The sequence below is a fragment of the Ricinus communis genome, chromosome 8 (genome assembly GCF_019578655.1).
Source record: "Ricinus communis isolate WT05 ecotype wild-type chromosome 8, ASM1957865v1, whole genome shotgun sequence".
NCBI lineage: Eukaryota > Viridiplantae > Streptophyta > Magnoliopsida > Malpighiales > Euphorbiaceae > Ricinus > Ricinus communis.
Window position 1 is genome coordinate 12,524,474 of NC_063263.1, and position 24,624 is coordinate 12,549,097.

Here is a 24,624-nt window from a genome sequence, read left to right on the forward strand (position 1 = left end):
TTTGATAAGAATAAGAGTTATTCTCTTTTGATAAATAAAAATAATTTTAATAATTTTTTAATAATCATTTATTAATTTTAATATAATTAAAATAATAAGTTGCTTTGATCCATGTTCAATGTAGCCATCCTTATTTCACCACTCCATTGCCCTCACCACCATCACCTCTCACCATTGTTATAAAAAGAAACAAAAACTATAAGAACGCATATAAATAATAATCTTTTGATTGTTTTTATTTAAAATATTAATATTAATTCTTAAGTTTAAATAATATAGTCTAATATAATTTTTTATTTTTTATTTTTTATTTTTTATTTTTTATTGTATCATTCTCCTTTAATATAGTGCATAACTCACTCTCTTAATTTATTAAAAAAATCTAAATAAATCAATTGTGCAAACATTTGAGCCAAAATACTCATAAATTCTAAAGGGACTAAATTAAGCCCGTGATAAAGTCTATTGCCAAATTAGATTTTATTGTCATTTGTGAAAAAGTGGATAAATGACTATGTTATGGTGGTGTCAACATGAAGTAATCACACACATGTGTATAATGTTAAGTAAAAGATAGGGGTGGAAATAATTGGATATGGAGTGACATATGTTATGGCAAAAGAAGTCTTCCATTATGGTCTGATGAGTGTAACCAAGTGGGTGGGGAGGAGTTGAAGAGGAAAGACTGGCACACCACAGAATCCTACTTTCCTCCTCTTCTAGTGGGATTTTAGGCTGAACTCAACTTTAGATAGTGTGTGATTAGGCTTTTCTTCCCATTTTCAGTAGTGCAAGTCTTGCTCAAACTTCCAAGTAAATTAAAAAGAAAAGAAAGATTTGATCAGATTCTTACTGCTGTTTAGTATTTGATTCTTTTGGGTTCAAGAAACTTAAAGAGTAAGAGAACAAGTTCGACCCAATTTTTGTTTCAAAAAAAAAAGAAAAGAAAAAAGAAAGAGAACTTACCAGGATAAAACCCATTGCAAGCCCATATTAAAGTGATTAGATTGTCTTTTGTCTATTTTCATTACATAACGACCCACTATCAAAACTCCATTCCCAATGTGACAAACTTTAGTCTCATTGTTTATTTCTTTTGCTGCATTTAAAGGAGGAGTCCTAAAGTTGAATTACAATTCTCGTATACTATGCACTTACATTTTAGATTACTAGCCTAATGACATCATTGATTTTGTATTTCTTTTTTAAGGAACAAAGTGATGAGGATATCTATATTGGTGTTTACATCAGTTTAATCATTACTATGTCATGAAATTATTTTAATCACATGGTTGATAGAGCACAACACACATCTCTCAAATTCTGTCAAAAAGAAAACAGACATCTCTCAAAAGTAAATCATTTATATTCTCGTATAATTCTAACCATTTCCGGATGGTGAAAAGCTCAAGAAAGAAGCAATGGAATCTGTTAGAAATTTTCGAAAGTAGATTTTGAAAGGGAAAACTTAAAATCCACATTGGAACTTTTTTTTGTTAGCTTTGCAACTATTTAAATAGGTGGACCAAACTTTTTGAAGGTTGAAAACTTGAAATATATAATGGGGCAAAAAGCTTGGGATCCAGGGAATCTAAGATAACTGATAACTGATAAAATTAACGCAAGAAATTTCACGTTCAGATTTAATAATGGAGGATCTCTATCTCTCTCCTTTTCTCTCTCACTACTCATGCTGTAGTGTGCTTGCATTAATTGGCCTTTGCCTTGTCCACTCTGCAATAAATTCATGTCCTGAAAGTGCTACAGACAATGTCAAGTGTCAGTTTATTCCTCCATAAATTTGTCTCCCTGGAAATCAGTTCACTTTCCGTGAGAATCCTAGGATTGGGAGGAACCCAAATCAATAACAGTACCAGTACCACCAAGAATTAACAGAACTTTAATAAAAGAAGAAAAGGGTATATCTTGACAGAAATAATGGCCCAGCGTTGCATATTATCTAATCTGAGATTTACTTTTCCTGTGAATAAATTTACACTAGGCATCATCTGTTAGATGACCAAAGTTCTGAACTTTCGAGGAAAAAGCAAAGTCCGGAGTAATACAGGGAGTGTCGCATGACCTGATTATGTTGCCAGGATCCTATTTACTTCAGAAACAAAATCTATGCATAGTTGTGATTAAAATGTACCGCCATTCCCGCCAATTCTCAAAATTGATAGTGTTTCCAAAGTTAAAAATATTAATTTTCGTACATCTTTATTAAGAAAAAGATATGGGTATTAATACCGAAAGAGAACCAAGAGGAGCAGAAGGGACCCCATAAGCAAGAATACATGACCAGAATTTATCGCCAATCTCAGCAGGAGTAATTAAAAATACAATGTCAAAAATGAATGTTATTTTGTGCCTTTAACATCAGTTGAAGATAATTCAAATCTCAGAACACGTAAACCCCTCAGTTCTGTAACCTACTCAAATGAGCAAGCTTCAAAAAAGTATCAATCTGATGGACAATACTGTTTATGATACATTTTGATAAATATATTATTTGTACGGTTCCATGATCATTTGTTCTTTCTCAATTCTCGATGTTTTGCTCTACAAAATCTTTTTATAGTCCCTCTGAAACAAGCTTTGTCTGAATTCATCACTTGTTCTTAGGAAGGTGAATGATTTTGACAAATAGACACCCCAGTCACTATTGATACTACGCCTTTCTTTCTATGTTACTGTAAATATACACACTAGGAAACTACAAAGAGAACAAAATTTAGAGGTTCAAAAAGAGGCGAATGGAAATATATATGAATTTGCAAAGGACCCCTAGATCATCTGTCCTGCCCTTATAAATCAGCAATACCCATATTTTTTAGATATAGGGAAGCGCACACATAAATCTTAGTATATTCTGGTTCCAAAACAAATATGGAGAAGGCACAGTGATGAATTAGTCATAAAACTACTAATGGAACACTCGATGATAAAGCAATGGTTGTTTGAAGATCAAATATAATCACAAGCATAAGCTATCTTATTGTTGACTATTCCAGTCTCAATTGTTGACACATAATAATGCTCTAGCTAACTTGCTGAAGACAGTCCATAGTCCAAAAGCTATGGAGAATGCTGTTTCCACTTGATACACCCTGTCAAGATGTTATTCTTCAAATACAGGATACAATCACCAAGCACTACTACTGCACGTATGATTCAGGGAACTCTACACCTAAATGCACTTCATACAAGCCCCTGGCCATGTACCAAGGCAGCATCTTAAGAATTGAAACACCAATATCCACTCAAATTAACAATGTATATTAAAATGAGTTTTCAAAATCAGAGGTTTGAGGACAAGATGTTAATAAGCTTTAGCCGAAAGAAATGTCCAATAGTGTTGAGTAACGTATTCACTGAATGTCTACTTCAAATCTCTGTCTAAAAAATTTTACTTCATATTAACTGAGATATGCATCCGCGAGGAAAGAGATAATTTATTTAGGCTAGTCGTGTAGCAAGATAATGTAATTAGAAGTACAGATTTATGATAGTTCTTGGAAGCTTAAATGTGTGTGACCGATGCTTTTCATTAAGGATTTCACTTTTGTTCAGACTGAGGGAGAAGTGAATTATATTTTTTCTTCTTCGCTGTATGGTTACCCAAAAAAGAAAAAAAAAAAAGAAGAGAAAATAAAGGTAAGCAACTGACATTCTATTGAAAGATTCAACTCGGGTAGAAATAACAACTCGCCAACTCTAGATATTGTAGGAAGACCTATGACTTTGAGCTATGGTAGATGAAAACTGTATCAAAAATACTGTTGTAAGAAAAGAACTAACTGGCAATCTTCCAAATGGAAGACTGCAGAAATATTTAATCTGGCACGAATAAGAACTTACAGCCATATCAAACATTAAGGGAAGAGCTACATTTTAAACAATTCCAATCACAGAAAGGAACGAAAGTGCATAATATGACCAGAAGGCGTGGAATTTTAGGTAGCAAACAACCTAATAGCAAATTTAGTTAATCCTCTAGATATGAAACTCTCTTTTGGTTGAAAATCCCCTAGATATGAATTTAGCCACTGTATTCCTGAAATGAACATTCTCTGATAGAAGCAAAAATTGAGAAATATAGAGAGAAAAAGATGGGCCCTAGAACAAACGTACACAGGAAAGCAGTTAAATTTATTTGAAGGATTATAAGGTGATGACTAGAGACACTGGACACAAGATGAAAGTAAAATGCTTGTAGCAGACACCCAAATGTGAGAACTAGTTGCCCTTTCTTTACAGAAGATATTCTTCTACCAGAGAAGTAAGAAGCTTTCTAGATGGAAATAGGAAATTGGACAACTATATGTATAACTATTTAATCTCACAAACAACTGAAGATCACTGCATCCAGGGAAAGGGAAGAACAAAATAATTAAAGATGCCTTACACCATAATCAACACACCTTTTGAACTAGATAAGAAGTTAAGCCCAAACTCAAACTATTTGGCCGTGCACAATTCCACCTGCATATTTCCACACACAAAAAAAAAATAAAAAAAATTACATTACAACCTCAATAATTTCAAACCAAAAACTAAAATCAGAACCTGAAAAAAATAACTCAAAAGCACCTGTCTATGGAGATATGAATGATGAAGTGTAGAGTAAAAGGCAATCCAAAACCAGTTCCTATTCAATTTTCTAAGTATCTCTTCTTTTTTTTTTTCTTTTTCCTCTCTCGCGTCTTTTGCTTTTGCCAATTATACAATAAAAAAACCATCATAAAAATCACTCAGCTTCTCTCAACATCAAGAATGTCTACCACTATTAATACTATTACTGTCCTGACCCTTGAGAATCATCCTTAGCAGGATTTTGCTGGTGCTGGTGCTGGTGCTGGTGCTGCACTCTGGCCTGCCCCATCTGCTGATAAATCTGACTAAAAGCTTGTGAATTCAAAACCCCAATATGACCATCTTGTGACAACCCAAGCTCCAAACCAGGTATCTGCTGGTTGCTAGTCCCACCCAAGATTGAGGTAAAACTCATAGGTCCCATATTATTCCCTGGCAAATCAAACCCAGGAAACCCAATTTTTTGCAAATAACTAGAACTTTCATTTCCCAAATTTGATGTTACTGGACCAGTAGTAGTAGATGATGACTGGAATCCAAAACCACCAACTGGGGGCCATAACCCTGTTGTTGCCACATGATGGGGTCTCCCTAAATTGCCACCTACCATTGCCCAACTTGTCCTACTATTACTACTAGTAATACTACTGGACCCACCTAAATCATCAATCTTTTGGTGTAATCCAGCTGATAGAGAAGTCCCTTGCTGTGAAACTGATCCACCAGCAGCTACCAAAGCTGATGCTGGTATCGTTCCTGTCCCAGTTGCAGCAATTATAGATGGTTCAGCTTGTTGTAATAACCACTGTATTGTTTCCCCATCAGATTTATGACCCAATTCTCTTGTCAATTGAAAGATTCTTGCTGCACAAAGTGCTGGCATCCTTATCCTCCTCCCTCTTCCTTCAACTTTCGTATGTCTGTCTTTGTTTGAGCTTCTTTTTGGTGCTAACTGTTTCTTCTGCTCTTCTTTATCTGCAATAACAATCTGGAAATCTTTGATTTCTGCTGGTTTATTCTCTCCCATGTTTGTCTGTTGTTTCTGGTTTTGATGTTGTTGTTCTTGTTGTGGTTGTTGTTGTTGCTGTAGGGCTGGTTGAGGAGGGTGAGTCAAGAAGTTAGGTAATTCATGTGGGTTCTTTGAGTTTGAGCTCTTGGGATCCATGAACAGGAGAAAAAAATAAAAGAACTAAGCTTTAAAAAATAATACCAAAAAAACAAAAGATGGGTCCTCTGTGATTGAAGAAGGGGACCTGAAAAGTCCTAAACTTTCATGAGTTTTCACTGTTTTTAGCAAGAAAAGGACTCAGATGAGATGACAAACAAAACCAATTATATTATTGAAATCCCAATGTACTCCAAAATATCAAAATAAAATAAAACTAAAATCTTTTTGTTTTTCTCCCTCTGTCCTTCTTGATTTACCTATTTCTCTCACCTTTCTCTCTCTCTATCTTTCTTTCAGCATAAGTACTTTTCTTACCACTTTTTTCACTGTAGGTGGGGTTGTTTTTGAGTTTTGACTCAAAATATTTCTTTTTCTTGTTTTTGAGATTTTGGCAAAACTTTGAACTACTTACCCATTTCACCATTTCAGACAAGCACATGAAAAGATGTAAAGATGTAAAACAACACTACTACTCTGTTCATTCCTATACATTCCATATGGAATTGATTATACTATCCTTTAGTCTTTCATTAGTTCTTCTCTTCTCTTCCTTTCATGCCTTGATGCCATCTCTTGCAAGGAACTCAAACTGCCCATGTGGATGCTTCAGCTCTTGACACTTGGATGCATTTGAGTATATTTGTGGGGTTTGCTTCTAATCCACTCTTTGGCCCATCCTTGAGAGGATTATTACTAGTTTTATTTTTTCTCAGAGTGACTATAATTGAAGTGAGAAAATTAAAGCAAGGATCAGCACACCAAGCTATAAAAGAAAATATTGTGCATGTTGCAATCTTATAATAAAGGGAAGGTATGGATTATTGCATCAATTTTGATATTGTTTCATGTTTGTTTAAAGATAGTGTCTTGGTGGGTCCAAATCCATTTCTTAAAAGGGTTTCTAGCTATTTTTTATTGATCTTAGAAAACATTCCATTGCCTCACAACTTTAGCTTTTAAGATGTAAATATAAGTACAGTATTCAATATGCAATTCCATTTTGCAATTAAATAATACACATTCCATTAAATTTTTAAAATTGTAACAGTACTTTTATGTTTAGAGAGAAAAAAAATCAGAAATAACATTGTGATTTCTATTATTAATTTTTAAAATGTACCCTTTTCAAAGCAATTAAATCCAATTAGTTTGAGTGGATGGTTATTAAGAGCTCAAAGAAAAGGACAACAAATCCCTTGAATTTCTCCCATGACAAAGATGCCCCAATTTTCAATCCAAACTCGAAAGTGATCTCTTATGTCTAAATCTCCAATTAATTATATAGTAATCTAATATTTTATGCAAATCTAACAGAAGAGAAAAGAAATAGAGAATGGCTGAGGTAACTACATGTGTGCTTGTGATTTAGATTATCAATAATTTGCAGGATGAAAGAAAACAAAAACTACCTAACAAAAGAAATCTCAACTACATGTATTAATTTACACCAAATTAATTGGTTAAAACACTTTAAAGAAATCTCCGCCTAAGTAACCCATTTTGGTGAAACAATCAACCTACTGATTTCCCTTTTCTCTATGTCAATGCTTTAACAAGTTACCAAGTTATATTGTATACTTATATATGTTTTGGCCACCAAAATATTCATGCAAGAGTACATTATTTTACCAACCAATGTGCTTGTCAAATTAAGGCAACTCATCATCATCAACAACAACAAACTAATTAAGGGTATTGCTCTAATAATATAGTATATGCAATATTCATTAACATTTGCCAACCTTTTAATTTAATTTAATTTTCTTTTCTTTTTTTGTGTGTTAAAAAATGTCTTTTTGGAGCAATCATTGAGAATTTATATATCACAGTCACTCTATTTGGGATGACTCAAATCAGTAATTTGAAATACGAAAATAACTTAATATCATATATTCAAAATTTTGGGGCAAACATCAATGATGACTAAGGCAATAGGGTAAGAAAAGAATAGAATTTGAAAATTCGAATGGCTGCTGTTCCCTTAATTATGGAGGAGACTTTTTCTTTTTTTTTTGAAAGAGAAAATTACCCATCACATACTGTCTGAAAAGAAAAGATGCACTAGCTATGGGTCAATTTACTGATGTAATTTTGCATGTATATGCATGATACTCTAGGCGAAAACCACATACCAACAACTATATATACAGGGAAGGGAAGGAACTCAAGAAATGAAAATTTGTATAAGCCTAATATGAGAATACTAGTTCAATATAACCCTTTTTTTTAATTTCATATATATAACCAAACTAATTAAAATTTACAAGGATTTCATATATGAACATATATTAATATTGCAAGACTATATATTTCTTTTGATATAAATATTAATTATGAATTAAAATAATATTAAAATTTAATTTACATAGTATTTTAAACAAAATTAATCAGATTTCTAACAACTTTTATGATACACTTAATGCATGTGAAATATAATATCCCCTAGAATATTAATATCACATTAAAGTGAATAACTTTGCATTATTACTTTGTATTAGGGAATAAATTTCTTCTTATCTAGATAATGGAGTACACCAAATTTATGTACCCTCTAATATCACTCCAAGTGTCGCACAATTCACGCAATTGACTTCCATTATTGCATGAAAATTATATGAAGTTGTTGGTCATCATAGTGGGGGATATCCAACAAATTTCCATTAAAGATTTATCCTTTTTTCTTTTTTTATCATTTGTTTTCCAACTTGAAAACCAAGTAATTAACTTTAAGAGTTATGGTAATATGTACAGTGATACAAGGAATGGGAAAAAGACTTTTTCTTTTTTCAAAATCTTCTTCCATTCTAAGTTCATAACTTTGCTTTGATGTGGAGAAGACCAGATGATGATAATTATGATGGAAGGTGAATATGTGTGTGCTGGTGATTGTTTTGGTAGTCATATGTGTTTCCCATCATGGAGACAAAGGAGGCCCCTTTTTTCAAAGCTACTTGTTGAAATCCCATACCCATTATCCCATGAATTCAAAGCTTCAAATGGGAAAATTCTCTTGCTTTTTTATATGGGTTTTGTTTTTGAAAACTTTGTCTTCTCATAATTAGAGATAAGCTTAGATCTAAACTGAACATATAACCATTTCTGAAGGGGAATGCATGCAACGTCATTGTGACTTTGTGGTTCAATCCATAGTTTAATAAACGAAGTTTCTGTCATTTCTCTTCTTTATCTTGTGGAATAAATGCCTGAAGATTGAGCCTTTTTATGCTGTCTATTTTCCTCAAAGAAATATAAAGAAATAACATTCTATTTAGCCCTTAAACTTATACTCTTTATAAAAAGAGAGTTAATAGATAGAAAATTAAAAAAATGAGACTCTTTCAGCTGATATTTATAAAAAATATATATTTAAATTATAAAATGGTTTTTAAAAGATTTTAGATTATTTTTTATTTTATTTCAGAAAAAATATTTTCTTTTTATTTCTTAATGGAAAGCTCTCATCCGATAAATTATTTGAGCTAAATTGGTAAAAAATGTCAAAACAGGCGAATTAAACTTACACAATAAGTTCAGGGCTGAATTCAACCTTATTACATATTGTCCCTTCCGATTTACCTCGTTTGCCATCCCAAAATATATGAATAAATTTAATCATTTGGTTTATTAAATTATTACGAAATAATAATGTAATTCTTAATAATATTTAACAATTTCATTGTTGTTTTATACTATAAACAGTTTCAATTAATTTCATTTTAAAATCTGATAAATTGTCATGTAAATTAAGATTATTAATTTATACAAATATGGACCGGATTGTGCCAAATTTAATAATATAAATATAATCTGACATGAGACCATTTTTGTATTGAGTGGCTGTCTGGTCAAATAGGGAAGTTTTATCAGGTGACTCAAGAATCAAAGAATTGACAGAGTTTATCAAATAACAAAATAGGCAAATTATAATAAATGTTGCATTGTAAAGAGAGAATATCAAGACTATATTAATTTGAATTTATTTAATTTCCTCACTTTTAAAAAATAAATGTTATTAGTATGAAAGCTTAAATTTGATATATATATCCAGAGAAGATAAAGTGTGTGTGCAACACTTTCCAGAGTAAATCAATGCTATCACCTAAATGTTATTGAATAATTTAATTGTTCTTTGATAATGTAATGAAAAATGAATTTATTTGTTTGACCAATAATAATAATAAGGGACAAGATTGTTCTGGTTGAGAGATGCACTTTGGGGAAACAAAAGTCAGCAAATTCATAATTGAGGGAGTAAAAAGGAAAGGAGAATTTGGAGATGAATGAAGCATTTGCTTTTAAAACCTTCTTCTCATTTCACATTCAATTAATCTCTATGCATTACAGACTATTGATGTGATTCCTTGACCAACATTTCACCTATATATGCCCTCTCTTTTTTCCCCTTTTCCTCCTTTTTTTTTTATTTGTTATTTTTTCAACATAGTTTTAGTACTAGTTCATTGAAAGTAGATTTTATTTCTTAATTGATCCAAAAATTGAAAGAAAAAATAAAAATGATTCTAACGAATAATATTTTATTTATACAGAACAAAAATAAACAACAGAAGCTTTCTAATTATTTATTTTTATATTATGAAATTTTTCAAATTAAAATTAAAACCAAACTCTTATAGTTTTCATTAAAATAACCCTATAATCGATCCACTGCAAAATTAAAAGAAAAAGAAAAATTAAAACCTCCAAGTTCACCCCTTGCAAGACAAATGACAATTGTGTGGAATGTGGGGTTGCCTGGCAGATACTCCAAGTTAATGGGGGGGAAAATAACATCAACCAACAGTAAGGGCTTAAAACAGTAATTTTCATTTTGCTGCATCATCTCAATTCTCCGCTAGGTAGTAGATATAGAATGTACCCGCATCCATACAAACATGATGCAGTCGCGTCCAATTTGGACCACAAAGACCCCCAAAAATAAAAATAAAAATCTCACAATTGGGTTACTGTAGAGATTAGAAGGAATGAAAATGGTAGTTAGCATCCCATCAACACTCAATTCAATTCAATTCAATAGGACCCCACATCCCACCACAGACAAATGCCAGAATCTAATAATGGAAATTACATTGTTCATTTTTATTTATTTTAAATTTATTATTATCTAAGATTTTATAAAAATATTATATATCAAAAATTAAAATAAATAAAATTGAAATATTTAACAATTTATTTATAAGATATGGACGGATCTCACCATTATTATACTTCTGTCACATCTACATCTATGTATGAGCTATCCCTTTCTTTCTCTTGTTTCCTTTTAAATAAATAAATAAATTTCACTTATTTATATTTTTCCTTTTATTTTAATTTGTTGTTCTATCCCTATTTGCCTGTCATCCAAAATCTTGGATCTAAAATCATATTTTATACATTGAAAATCTATTCTTTTATTTTGATAATTTTCTAAGTAAAGAAGTGCAATTTGCTTTTGCATAAATAATTCTTACAACCAACGAAGACCAATGATTTATGGGTTTTATAAGATATAATCTCATTAGTGGTTTGATTTATTTATATGATTCTATTATGCTTAAGAAATCACATTTGAGGCCAATAGCATTTGGGAAATATGTTGTAATAATTAAAGATAAACAGGGAAAAATGGTTGGTTTAGATTGCTCAGTGGATCAAGTTCTTGGATGGATAGAATCCATTAGAGGTTATTGCTTATACTTGGAACCATTATGAAGTCACAATCTCTGCCATGTGCTTGATCGATGTGCAAACATATAGGGAATTGGATTTCCCTTTCTTACAGAGAATCTAAAATATTTAGTAGCATGGAATTATTAGATTTTTAGTTACTTCAGAACGCAAATAAGTTGTACTTGTCTTCTGTCTTCTTGCCCTTTTTCTCCCTGTATTGCACAATCAAAACCTTAATCTAGGATCTTCATCGCTCCTTATTTGTCCCCCCCTAATTTGCTTCCCTTACAAGGAAAAGAAATCGTCATTATGGAATTTTCTTTTACAATGATTATGCGACGGGTCGTTCAACTTTACATTTATTTTTACTTTAATTATAAGATTTTAATTTAATATATTCGAATTATTAAATTTCAATTGTATTTTTAATTTAAGTTATGTGATGTTTGAAAATTTTATATTATCATAAAAATTAGCTAATTAGAAAAGAGCGATTAAAAAGAAATATTTTAATATCTAATGACGAGATAACTAAATTGAAATGTAAAAACCGAGGATAATCGTTGATATAATTATATTTAAGCATATAATTTAGTTGCAATAGATAATGACTTAGAGAGACCATTTCTCTCAAAATGCATCTATTGCTAAGTGAAAAAAAAAAAAAAATGAAGAAAATATTCAGGCAGATAAGACTTAATTTATTGAATTGACTAGTAGCTCAATAATTGAGCACTAGCTTTATTTGTTATGCAGGCATGTAGTATTCAATCCTTCAAACTTAAGATTCCCTTCACCCTCATAGATTAAAAAAGGAGCTGTGATTCCTCAAACTTAATTTAGCAAATAGAAAAAGGGTGCAGTTTGAACACATAATTATGAATGATAATGTATTAATCCTGGTGAAGCACTCAAGCAAGTAGTCTAAAAGAGCTTTATGAAAGCAGTTTTCTATTGCTTTTGGAATGCTTTTATTGCTTTCTTGTTGTGTTCATAGAATTTGATTTCACACTTCCAGTCTCAATCATTCCAAACAAGTGGCTAAATCACTTTCAGGAATTGGCTCCTTGGCGTGCAGTAAGAGCAAAACCAAGTCTCTTTACATTTGAAATGGATTCCATGTGGGAAAGAACAGAGAACATAATAGAATACCCCAAAAGATATGCTAATTGTAATTGAATTCTTTCTGTTAACTTGAAGCCATAAGTTGATTTATGAGTGGAAGAGTCGACTAGTTAAACTCAATAATTGTGCATAATAATGTATGGCTATGAAGCATTCAAGCAAGAAGTAGCCTGAAAAGTTCAAAATAGCTTTGAGGAGAAAGCAGTTTCTGTTACTTTTGAAATGCTTTATCGCTTTCACGAATTCGTTCCTAAGTGTGTGATAAGTGCAAAACCATCTTCCTCTGCATGTAATGAGGCACAACAATAACATAACAATTAATATGATGATAATGGAAGCTTTAGTCTCGTGTCAAAATACAGGACAGGAGACTACTGCTCCCAGGATTCTGCTGTTGAATCTCAACACTTCTCGGTCTTGTAACAGGAAGTGATGAGAGTTTTATATACACTTCACTTCTCTTTTCTTTTTTCCTCATTCCAGTCCATGGTCGATATATAAATAATCAAAACCCACAAACACATTTACAGAATTCAATGAATAGTACACTTCAAATGACATGACATGTATTTACAAGAGAGACAGCATTTACCCTGCTGCTCAGCTACTCAATGAAGGACCAAAGTACATGCAAATTGGTGGATTGATCCTGAAAATGGAGAGAACTGCAGATGGTATTGTCCAGATTCCGTCGCCACATATTAAACCTGATGCAACTGCTCCAGCATAATCTTCTGCATCCTTCCGATTTATTCTCTCCCAGATGTACAATACCACTGTCCCAACAAACATGTCAATTGCAAAGTAAGCTCCGATATAAAACGGGACTGCCATAGCCATTGGAATAGGGATATATTGTGAGATCCTCTTAGGTATCACATCCCTCAAAAGATTTATAACCAAAGCGGCTATAAAGAATCCGCAACACATAGCCAGGCAATGTTTGGGCAGCTCAGAGAAACCTTCAATACCTAATATGGCCATCTCCCTAAATATTACAGCATATGGAGCTTTATATGGACCATCAGGTGCTCCAATATCGAAGGCAGTCCAATACATCCAAAATGTTAGTGGGGCTATAACACAGCCCATAGCTGTGCCTACCAACTGGCTCACAAACATTGACTTGGCTGATGATAGAGTAAGGTAACCAGTCTTGAAATCCTGCATGAGATCAGCTGCAGTGGATACAATTGACATCATCACCCCACAAGCTGCTAATCCAGCTACAACCCCACCATCAGTTCCAACCAATGAGGCAATGATGAAAAGACCAATTTTTCCGTAGGTTGATGACAGACTCCAGTCCGTTAGCCCGGTTCCATAGGAGTTGCAGAAGGCAAGGGCAGGAGCAATAATGTATGAAGTGAGAACCAAATACCACTTGAGGGGTGGAAAAATGATAGGAATTGTTGCTGTTGATATGGCAGCCAGTCCCACATATCCAGAAGCTGCAACCCAGGAGGGTATCCTGTCTTTCAGAAATACATGGTCTCGTTTTTTCTGTTCCAGTAGCAATTTGGAAGTCTCATCGTCTGCTGAGGCACCATTAGCACAATTAACTTAAAGCAAAACCAGTGCTCTTTTGAAGCAAGAAACAGGTAAAATTGTATATGCATCCAGCAGTGCTCAACAAACTAAAAGATTAACAGCTACAGGTAAAAGATCAGTACTATCAGATTACTGAAATTAACAACCTCCTAATCTGTACAAACTAACAACCTAATTGAAGGCACTAATTACAACTACAATCACCCTTAGTTTGAGGATCTGATTCATTCTTGAAACTATTACCTCCTGACTAAAGATGTTCAAAACAAACTTCACATATCAAGCTGACACAAATGGTGACAATTGTTAACAATTTTTGTTGGTGCAATACGCAGGACTGAATTTTTAAATAGTTCCAGGAAAAAAAAAAAAAGAACCTTTATTTAGACTAAAATTTCTTTTCTTGAACTACAGCTGAGTTATCGGTTTGCTACATTAGAAATGATTTGTACACAATTTCAGATCAAAACAACAGTTCAAGTCAACGAGTGCCTGACAATATATTAACAGTTTAAGAATTATGTAGAAGATACATAACTGCATATAGCATATGAAATAACCATAGCAAACAGATCATGTGCCCAAGTTATCCAGAGAAAGGCCATATCTCACCTTCAATCTCTCTCACAGTAGGCAGGTGGTTCTCTTTGGTGCTTTTGTTGCACATTTCCTTAAAAGTTATGGCTATAATCTTGATCAAATTGTAAAGCCCATCTCCAAGAATAAGGGAAATGGCTATAAATACCTGTGGAAAAATGAAACGGTTCAGGAGGAAAATGCTCAGAGCAAAGATGTTAAAAGAGAATTGAACCAAGGCACAAGCATACAAGTGATGGTAAAATGCACTATTTCACTTCAGTGCCAATGAAGAGGCAGGTTATTAAGAAGTGTGAGATTTGCGAGGCAAAAATCAAATTGAAATTTTTTCTTATCCATTTTATTTCACATATCAATATGTAAAGCCACGAAAGTTCAAAATTTAGTAAGCTTCCATAAAGAGCAATGCTATATCATACCTTGTATCCATAAAGACCCTTAAAATCATTACTACCCAAGTCAGCTGGATACCAGTCCCCAGCATGTTGGGAGATGAAGGGCCACAGAAAACCCCATGATATGATAGCCCCAAGAAGAACAGAGCAATTCACTATGTGAGGGCAAATAAGACCACATCCGACATATGTTGGACTAAAGTCAAAATAAAACCTGCAAGGAGATTGGGACTGGTTTGAGCAGCTAATAATATGATAAGCTACATATTGTTGAGAATTCAAAAAACAAGTTCTGTATGACCTGGTGCAAAGTTTCAAATAAAATGAAAAGAGAAAAAAAAAAAAAAAAAACAGACAATAAACACACCATTAAAAAAAAGTATAAAAGTCAATACTGGTGAATATCTAATTCCTCACAAAACTTTAATATTAATCTACCAACATGAAAAGCATCAAATAATGCACAAAGGCATACCAAATAAGACGTATTTCCTAGCTAATAATGTTAGCACAAAGGCATGCTAATAATAAGATAGACTTCCTTGCTAATAATGTTAAAATCTACCAACATGGAAAGCATGGAATAAAATGCAGTTTGTAAATAGAGTTGGTTGAGAAACCATATGCAATAGAAGCTTACGTATTTTTGAAAAGTGTCAAACCAAAGCTGGGAAAATTATCAAATCCGCATGAATCCCCAATACCACTGAAGAACCACTTAAAGCAGCTCCAAATTAAACTTATGCTTAAGTACTTGCCAAGACAGGAGACTTGTTTCCTGTAAAGATTTCACAAACAGATGGCAATTATAAACATTTTATTTCTTTGCTACTTGTATCAATAATAATTCTTACTGCAAAACTGTAAAACAATTGGCAACAACAAAAAAGGGCTTAATTTTTCTTTACAAAACAATGATCCATCGCAATACTCCTCATTTTCATGATGCTTTCTAGTAAGATTCTCTACTGATTAAAAAGTTTTAAGAGGACCGAGTTTAATAAATCCAACACATTACCCTGCAAGCTCAGCTCCTGTGTTAGTGTGAAAGCTATTAATCAACATTGCAGTGGCAGTTCCACTAGGATATGTAAGCTTATAATCCATCACCATAACCTATCAAAACCCCAATAAGTAGTGAAAATATATTTGCAAAGCAAGCCTAAAAGTTTACCAAAAGCAACGTCACTAAAAATAAAGAAATTTACCTTGCGAAGAGGAACGAGGCTAAAAAGTCCCAAGAAACTGACAACAAACATAAAGCCAATCATCCAAGACAATTCAGGATTCTTAACATCTTCAATCCTGTTACCAGGATAGTCAGATCCAATCAATTCATATGTATTGTTATCCATTGCAAGCAAATAAGATCCAAATCCACCTGTCAACAACAACTCAACAAGATTAAAAAAAAGATCAAATTTTCACTTTAATTTTTTATTAATCCAAATAAACAGATAATTCAAAACTGAAGCGCATACGTACCGCTAAAAGCAAGGCCATAACAAGCAACAACACATGTCTGTATAACAGTATTCTCCTGCTTGGTAAAGGGTGCAATAGCAAAACCCAATTTGGATAAGAAACCAACCCACGACTTCACAAAAAAGAACCCAAGCAAACCAGCAGCTACATTCAAAGAGGGGATGATACCGACAGTGAGATTGAGCTTGTGGGTTATGATACAAAAAAGGGTACCCAATAGAGCGCTCACTAGGAGCCCTCTAATTGTGATCTGATCCTTCCATTCAGGAATATGTTCTGTATCTGTATCAACGACATCGCTTTTGCTGCTGGAATCTGGGGGAAGAAGCAAAGGCTCCGATATCTCGGTACCCATGGGAAGTGTTTGAATTGGATTGGATTAGGAGGGGAATTTTATGGAAAAGGAAAGGAAAAGAAAGGTTAAAGAGTTGAAATTGAAAGTTGGTTGAAAAGAACAAAGGATAGGAGAGTGATGATTGGTAATTGGTAGTTATGTAGGTGTAATAAGGAATTGCCAACTTGTGTATTTCTTGGGTAATGTAATGGAGCGGGCGGGCGGTCGGGCAGGTGGGTGGGGCTTTGCGGTTTAATAGTGAGTCATAGTCTGACAGAAAATTACATAAGAGAATTTTGTAGGTTTGTATGGTTGGGTGGTGGCTTTAATTGTTGCCTCGGTTTCCAGAATTGGTGATGAATTTTAGGTTTGGTTTGTTGTATTTTTTTTAGGAATCTTGTCTACTTGGGTAAATTTGTTTACGTCAAGCAGACATCACTATTTCAACCCGATTTAATCTTGAATTGAGATATATATTTTTCAAGAAAGAGAATAATAAAAAGGAAAATAATTATTATTATTATATTTTGTTTTCTTTTTATTTTAGAAGACAAAATATAATATAATGATAAAAAGGTTTTAATATCTAAATAAAAAGAAAAAACTAAAACTTATTTTCCTTGTATAAAAGAATTGTCAAACATAAGCTTAATAGCCCCTCTACGCTGGTGGATAGAAATGAAATATTTTTATTATGTTTTATTCTAAATATCATTTTTGAAAAGAATTAAATGAATTAATCATCCGAGAATTACTTCTACCCAATTAAAGCTTATGGTTCTTTTCTATAAATCTTTTTGGTTGATTAATTACCATGACGTTGTTAATGTTTGTAAGAATAATGACAAGTCCTTCTCTTTAAATTTCATCTTCATTACCCTTGTCCCTAAAAAGTTAGAAATCCTGAAACCTCTATAGATTTTAATTGGACCTATATAATATTGTTAATAAATTTAAACTACTGTTTTTTTCTTAACAGAATGATTGCTTGTCTTTAGCTTTTGAAATTTTCAGTGTGCGTTGGAGAAGGGGAGTGTTTTCATGTTTAAGCTCAATTGTATGAAATGTAAAACAGTGCAATAAAATGTTGAATTCTAAACACAGAAAAGTACTAAGGTTGCCATTGATTACCAGTTCTTCTTCTAGACTCTTTTGAGTAATCAGAGATGAAAGTTTGTCTAATGTGCCCATTCTGCAGCAAGTCAGGTCCAATAGAGCCTCAAAGTTAAAAGGTGAGATCAGCCTAATCTCAAAGAGGTGCAGAATTAAACATTATTAAAACATTTCAATAATCACAAATCACCCAGCATTCTCAGAAAATTGGTAGATTTCAAAGTATGACAGACTTCTTTGAACGCACAATCCTCCAGGTCAACAAAAGAAAGCAAAGCAGTTCCCAGATACAGATCAACAAAAACAGGTCCTAGTGCAAAAGCAGTTCTACTTCAGGTGCAATTTTTTTATTGAGCGATGTAGAGAAGAAACTCAAAGGAACTTCCTGTACGGCCTGCCTGCATCTTCATCTTGCATGTTCTGTCAACGCATATGTAATCAGAACATCAACATATTTAACAAGTTTACAAAGAAAAATAATTACCATTATAAAGCAAGAATAACTTCTCAACAATGCGAAATATCAAAATAAACTGAAATATAGCAATCAACCAAGACCAAGACCATTAGCCTGCACTTCTCTATATCCAAAATAGATCAACTGTACATTGTAGGAAAAGAAGTAGCAATTTCCAAGGAATTCGAAACTAGAGGGGTGAAGTCCTCTTTCTATGCTCGTAAGTATTAAGAGTCGAAACCATATTATTGTGTATTTTACAGAGAAGATGCCATAAAAATGGGAAACTAACGTAGTGAAAGGTGTAAAATGGAATGCTGATGTCGAAATTCAAATTGAAAAGGCCATAGTTCTAATATATTCCAGTATGCTATATGTATTTGGGATTGTTGTTGGGTGTTAAAAAAGCAAGTTTAAAATTTCTTTGATTATAAATATTGATTCTTTTATAAACTGCTCTTGTTATACATGCTTTTAGAAAAACATCAATTTACTTGCTTTTTTACAAAAGAAGTTCTCAAAACTCAAAACTCAAAAGACCAAAAACCTCTTCTTCTTTTCTTTTTTCTTTTTTCTGGAAAAGTGCTTTCGGCCACTGCAATCCGAAACTGGGCTTAAGCAACAAAATAGCTTCTTTTTCGAAAAACAAATTGATAAAAGAATTGGAATCTAACACTAGAATCAAAGTAAATAAGCAAATACGGTATTGAACCAGGTCAGCTACTCGAACCAATAATGCAAATCATGCCCATGTCAAAGGAACATACTTATTCATATATGCAGATACTGATGCATAATAGCCCCAGCCAAACAATTAAGGAAAGCACAGAAAACAAAAGAGCAACAAAATTATCTTCAACTGCTGAAGAACTCTAAGTTTTGCCAAGTCTAGTATAATTTTGTTCCATCATGCTTTAAAAAATGCATGCATTTCACATCCATTCAAGCACTCAATCATCTCCCAGAAAAAAAATTAAATAGGAAAAGAGTGCCTCATATGATTTTGTAAATAAGAAATGATGGTTTCAAATAACCATTCACTAACTTTGATTCAGCCAAACCATTGTGAGTGAGAAACTTCAGCATCCTATTTCCCTGCACTTTCGCGAGAAAATTGATACAGCAGGCAGGTTTAATTAAGATCTATACTTCTTCCATATTCTTACAAAACTTGGACAGAAAAATTAAGCTACATAGCCAATTGCAAGAACAATAAAAGTTACACTCTTAGAACATAAAATCTAGTTATCAACCCACCCCACACATCCCAGAAAAGAATAAATAAATAAGGAATGACCTAATAGTCACCAATGCATCTTTCAGTATATTACTCCAAACTAGTGAGAACTTTTTACACCCTAGGCAAAAGCACCCATCAAAGCATTGACCATTAAGGCATGTCCTCAAAATAACTAAAGAGCCAGCTTGTCCAGTATCAAATAGAAATTCATTCTTCGATTTCTGAATATCAAACAATTCAACTCACGGTCGCTACACAATGGCTGAGGTCATTTCTTATACGTATTCTCCATTTCCAAAGTTGTAGCCTTTATAGTAGCTTAATGAAAAATTACCTATCAAATCAAAGGTTGTTTAAGAAGATTATATTTTAAATCTCCAATTCAGAAAAGATCAAATTACACACTAGAGTTGTTTCTGCTAAGCTAATCGATTTCCCCAAAGGTCTAGTTTAAATCAACATTGTGCATGAGCACTCGTTCAAAAATAGAAATTTTGGGACTACGAGAGTTATTGACCAGTCAACTCCTCTGTTCTTGATTTGGATTTAGTTTATTCATTTTTCTTTATTTACATATTCATATTTAGCTTCTAGTTTCATCCTCATATTGAATAAGAGCTTTCACACTATTAAAACTGCATGCAACCAAATACTTAAGGCTAATGAGCATATTATTTCAATTTTTTACCTTGCGGGAAATCAAGTTATGGGTTCTTTCAAGAACTTTGCGGACTTATCAACACACGTGCTAGAGACTTATCGCTCATGTGCCTCCTTTCTTTTGTGTTCTTTATTTACCCTTGTGTTTAAATCAATTCGATTTGATTCTTGCGCTTAGCCGTATAAAAGATAACAAAGAACTTTTTATTTCTTTCCTTTTTTCATTTCTTTGTACCCCTTTTTCTAGTATGATGGTTTGGTTTTATTTGGGGAGCATAAACAGGAGTGTTGAGTTATAATTCATTAGTGTCACAAGGGACAGGAAGGGAAATCACCAGAACAATGAAACTCAAACACACTACATAATCACTTTTCTTCAAATTTATGATATTTTCAGTGTCAAGACATATCAAGTTCAACCAACAATAGAAAAGAGTAACAAGAAGAAAAGTATGCAGAAGAAATATAAGAAAACACAACTGCTACCATCAACACTATCCTCATTATTGTTTTGCACAAAACTCATTATTTCCATGTTGCATCAAAGTTGTGCAAATTACTGTAAACACCTCATACTTGTCCTACTGGAAGAAGAAGAAAAAAAAAGTACAAGCTGCCACCCATTAACAAACTTCCTCTTGTTACCAAAACAAGAAACCCCATCCCCATTTTCCCTTTGCATCAAAGTCATTGTTTCTCTATTGTATCAACACTAGCCAATTCAATAGGATTCCATCAAAAGTATGTAAAAGAAGTAGAAAAGAGCAGATTTATAAGTCTCAATCTTTGAACTGGTGAGATGATGGTACAGGAAACTTTGCAAGGAATTAGATTAAAGTTTTGCAGGTTACAATTCAAAGTACATAGCCCAATACTTTTCAGATCATAGTTCAGCTGGGATGAGCTGAACAAAACCTTTTAGGTCACTCTGCATTTTGCATTTTAATCAGCCTAGTAATCAATTAAAGAAGCGTCTTACATCTCACTTAAGAGTCCAAATAGTTTGAGCAACAAATGTTCAAGCTAATAATGCAATATTCATCTGTTTATTAAGAAAATTGCTATGAATACACTACTTTTAGTTAGTTTGATCTAATTCTAACCCTGAAACTCAAAGGGCTTCTTAACAGGAATCTGTCAGTGGTGCAATGTTAGTAACTCTTAGTTTGCTGTTTAATTTTCTTTGGTATTGAGGTTTACGAGTTAAGAAAGGCCTACCCTTTATCACTGAGCCCTATTTACTTTAGTTTTACAAAACCCAGACTCTAATCTCAGTTAATCAACTTGCTCCTCTTGACGTGCTGCATCGCATATATACAAAATGCTTATCCTAGGCCTGAAATTACAGAATAAGACGCTAAAGTACGTACAAATAGAAAAGTACAGACTTTTTTTTCTATTGAAGTAATTTAATCATAATAAACAGAAAATTCTAAACCCCAAGATAACAGATCAAGAACATGGAGCATCCAAGTCAATCAAACACATATCCTATTATATTCTAACCTAACTGATAACCACAAAACAGTCAACCAACAATATGCAATTAAAAGTTGGATCTGCATCCAAAATAACAAGTTATGTTTAAAAATGATTGGAAGAGAGAGAGCAAGGAAATTACAAATTCACGGACGATGCTCTTGTAGACCAAGAGAGGAAGTGCGATGCCGAAGATGCCAACAAGTGCAAAATTGCGGCGAGTCCAACGGAAATTGTGTTCAAGATTCTCTCTTGCTGAACCCCAATCCTCTATGAATCTATTCTTGTTTGCTTCCATTCCTCCTCCCATTTTCCTTTTGCTCTTCTCTTGTCGCTTCTCGCTTCTTTGTTTTTCCTCTTCGATTCTTGATGCTTAGCCTTAGAGAGTCTGAATATGAATAAGCAGGCCGTTTGGCTACAAGGATTAGCGTGCGCCTGACCTGAATTTTTATTGCGCTGTTGCTTAAGTAGCATCTATTTTGATTTTTTGCCCTTTTAGTTTTTTTCTTCTTTTTATTGGTTTAGACTTGCAAGGAATACAAAGTTATAATTATTTATTTTTTATTTTTATATAAAGTTGCTTAAATATGAGTAGAAGAAAAGAGCAACATATGATGATTTTATTGAAAATCAAATTGCATATATTAGTTGAACATTTAAGTTATTTATTAATATTTGTCATCTTTGTGTTAATTCTTTAAATTAATTATGGAAGCATTGGCCTACTTTTTGCATCGCAGGCAATCATTAAGGCTTAATATTTTTGCAATATTATGATAACACAGATAGAATGGAATTGTGTAACACTGCCATTTGCCAAGCAGAACTTGGGCTCTATAATGGGCTTTGTTAAATTGCGTTTTGCGACAGGCCAGTTCTCAAGTGGGCCGATTAAGTTATAAGCCTTTTCTTACATAATTTCTTTTATTAGGATCCGAAATATCGTATCTTGCCAATATTTATCACAATGCCATGGGATTAATATCACGAGTGAATTTACCAATTTATTGGAATATTTGAACCTGAGGGCACCAAGTAAATTTTCAGGATGGATCAACACATTTTATGAAAAAACATAATGCATCTCCATACTTCATTCAAAGCGATTTAAACTTTAAGTTTATAAATAAATTTCATAAATTTATAAATTTCAATTAAAGATAACAATTCAAGCACTAAATTTGAAGTCATGTTTATAGAATTTGATACGAGTCTGTTTCTTTTTATAATTCGTTCCATAAATGTTAAGAGAAACTAATGTTGAATTCACGCTTATGCAATCCTTAGATGGGAAACTTCCAGATATATACTTTCCTTTCGTTCTTTCTCTTTGTTATATGTTGAAGAGAAAATGCTATTTAGATACTATCCTTCTGGTTATTTCTATTTAGCAAGTACTACGTCATTGAATAATAGCAACAAATCTTGCCTGTTGAATCCTGATTCAATTTGTAACCATTTCCAGCAAGGAACGAACACACTTGGTTGCTTGCTAAAACCTGTTGAATCCAATGCATGTTCTCAAATGACAGAGTCACATCTAATCTTTGAAGGGTCTAGTGATAGACAAGAGGTTGCATCAGGCTGTGTCTAAAACTCTGAACAACTTGTTTTCTTGTACCCACAACTGTTGTAACCAGGATGAATACCCAACCCACCTCCCACAAACAACATAGTTCAGTATATCTATTTATATATATATATATATAGGATTTAATAGACAAGAATCACTGTTCTGTTACTATTAGGACTGGCGGTTTTTCAATCCAGCCAATACTGTTGTTATAATGGATATACGTGTTTGTATAGCATAAGAAAGGGGCTCATGATGGAACCATATACCCTTTATTAGGTGTCCTTTGATGCGATTGCCAATAGGAACAAGTGTTCTATTACTTTAGTGATATGTACTCGTGTGCCAATAAGAAATTAGATGAACCATACCCATTTTAACAAAGTTGCACGTGGAATTCACATGGTCGCTATCTAATCATATAGATAAGGAAAAAAATATATATATAAAAAAAAAAATATATATATATATATATATTTCTACTAGTTTCATCCATACCGACTCGCAAAATTTGAGAGGTTAGTGTTTGTTTCTGTTTGTTTAAAGGTAATAAAGAACAGTGGATTGCTTACGAGCCATCCAGAAGTGGCAAATCATTTTGTTTTCTAGTTGCTCGTTGGATAGCTAAAAATGAGGATCCTCCAACATCCAACTAACCATCTACTGTTAGGGTTTTATTAGATTTGGGCAAGCTCGCCTCAACTATGTCAAGGTTAGTAAAGGTATGGGACAAGCACACCTGGCAAAAGTATGTCATTGGTCGGTATTATTTCTGAGTTCTACCTATTGTACACCTATTGCTTAGTACTTCCTTTCACTGGACTGCCCTATAGAATATAGCTTAAGATTTCAACTTGATCTAAATTTTATGAAGATAGAAATGGAAGACTTGATAGGAGGTAAGAGGGGTTTGAGCTTGAATCATTTGAGATATGCATCTATCTACAGTGATTGACGTACTAATAGAAACTTTATATGAAGCAATTAACCAGAAGAAACAAGGTGTTAAAGACTGCCCAATAGAATATACCGTTGTCCCATAATTCACCACCTGGGTTCACTGCACATGCATAAAGCAATATAATGTACAGCACTAGAGTGTAACATGACGGTACAACACTTGGCAAAAGAGATGGGTATATCATTCTTCATCATCATTTCAAACACTTCATAACTCGACG

General features: G+C 33.1%; 3 protein-coding genes across 6 annotated transcripts; all 3 read right to left on the reverse strand.

The window, feature by feature from the left end:
- Positions 1–2,945: 2,945 nt before the first annotated feature.
- LOC8285315 (transcription factor TCP20) lies at positions 2,946–5,980 on the reverse strand. 3 transcript variants are annotated; one of them, XM_025156272.2, is made up of 3 exons: positions 4,594–5,980; positions 4,425–4,485; positions 2,946–3,110 (listed from the first exon to the last, which is right to left on the reverse strand). In XM_025156272.2, the coding sequence occupies exon 1, from the start codon at positions 5,759–5,761 to the stop codon at positions 4,799–4,801; it is 963 nt and encodes a 320-aa protein (XP_025012040.1). In that variant the 5' UTR covers positions 5,762–5,980; the 3' UTR covers positions 2,946–3,110; positions 4,425–4,485; positions 4,594–4,798. The 3 variants fall into 3 exon arrangements, with proteins under 3 accessions (XP_025012040.1, XP_015570982.1, XP_015570980.1); XM_015715496.3 differs by having other exon boundaries at positions 2,946–3,213; XM_015715494.3 differs by lacking the exon at positions 2,946–3,110 and having other exon boundaries at positions 4,132–4,485.
- Positions 5,981–12,882: 6,902 nt separating this feature from the next.
- On the reverse strand, positions 12,883–17,103 carry LOC8285317 (probable metal-nicotianamine transporter YSL6). 2 transcript variants are annotated; one of them, XM_015715467.3, is made up of 7 exons: positions 16,588–17,103; positions 16,311–16,483; positions 16,121–16,218; positions 15,743–15,880; positions 15,127–15,316; positions 14,723–14,855; positions 12,883–14,097 (listed from the first exon to the last, which is right to left on the reverse strand). In XM_015715467.3, exons 1-7 carry the CDS (start codon positions 16,940–16,942, stop codon positions 13,160–13,162), a joined length of 2,025 nt encoding a protein of 674 aa, XP_015570953.1. In that variant the 5' UTR covers positions 16,943–17,103; the 3' UTR covers positions 12,883–13,159. The 2 variants fall into 2 exon arrangements, with proteins under 2 accessions (XP_015570953.1, XP_002512907.2); XM_002512861.4 differs by having other exon boundaries at positions 12,883–14,094; positions 16,588–17,099.
- A 1,062-nt stretch (positions 17,104–18,165) lies between these two features.
- LOC8285318 lies at positions 18,166–22,335 on the reverse strand. The gene is made up of 2 exons (XM_015715506.3): positions 22,013–22,335; positions 18,166–18,454 (listed from the first exon to the last, which is right to left on the reverse strand). Exons 1-2 carry the CDS (start codon positions 22,178–22,180, stop codon positions 18,407–18,409), a joined length of 216 nt encoding a protein of 71 aa, XP_015570992.1. The 5' UTR covers positions 22,181–22,335; the 3' UTR covers positions 18,166–18,406.
- Positions 22,336–24,624: the final 2,289 nt, after the last annotated feature.

What these genes read in the sequence shown, in the direction of transcription:
- LOC8285315 (XM_025156272.2), bottom strand. Translation starts at nt 5,761, where the DNA reads ATGGATCCCAAGAGCTCAAACTCAAAGAACCCACATGAATTACCTAAC.
- LOC8285317 (XM_015715467.3), bottom strand. Translation starts at nt 16,942, where the DNA reads ATGGGTACCGAGATATCGGAGCCTTTGCTTCTTCCCCCAGATTCCAGC. An exon ending in ACAGGAGCTGAGCTTGCAGG is followed by an intron (nt 15,881 to 16,120) that starts GTAATGTGTTGG and finishes AAATCTTTACAG; the next exon opens with GAAACAAGTCTCCTGTCTTG. An exon ending in TACTGTGAGAGAGATTGAAG is followed by an intron (nt 14,098 to 14,722) that starts GTGAGATATGGC and finishes ATGGTGCCTCAG; the next exon opens with CAGACGATGAGACTTCCAAA.
- LOC8285318 (XM_015715506.3), bottom strand. Translation starts at nt 22,180, where the DNA reads ATGGGAGGAGGAATGGAAGCAAACAAGAATAGATTCATAGAGGATTGG. An exon ending in AGAGCATCGTCCGTGAATTT is followed by an intron (nt 18,455 to 22,012) that starts GTAATTTCCTTG and finishes ATGCGTTGACAG; the next exon opens with AACATGCAAGATGAAGATGC.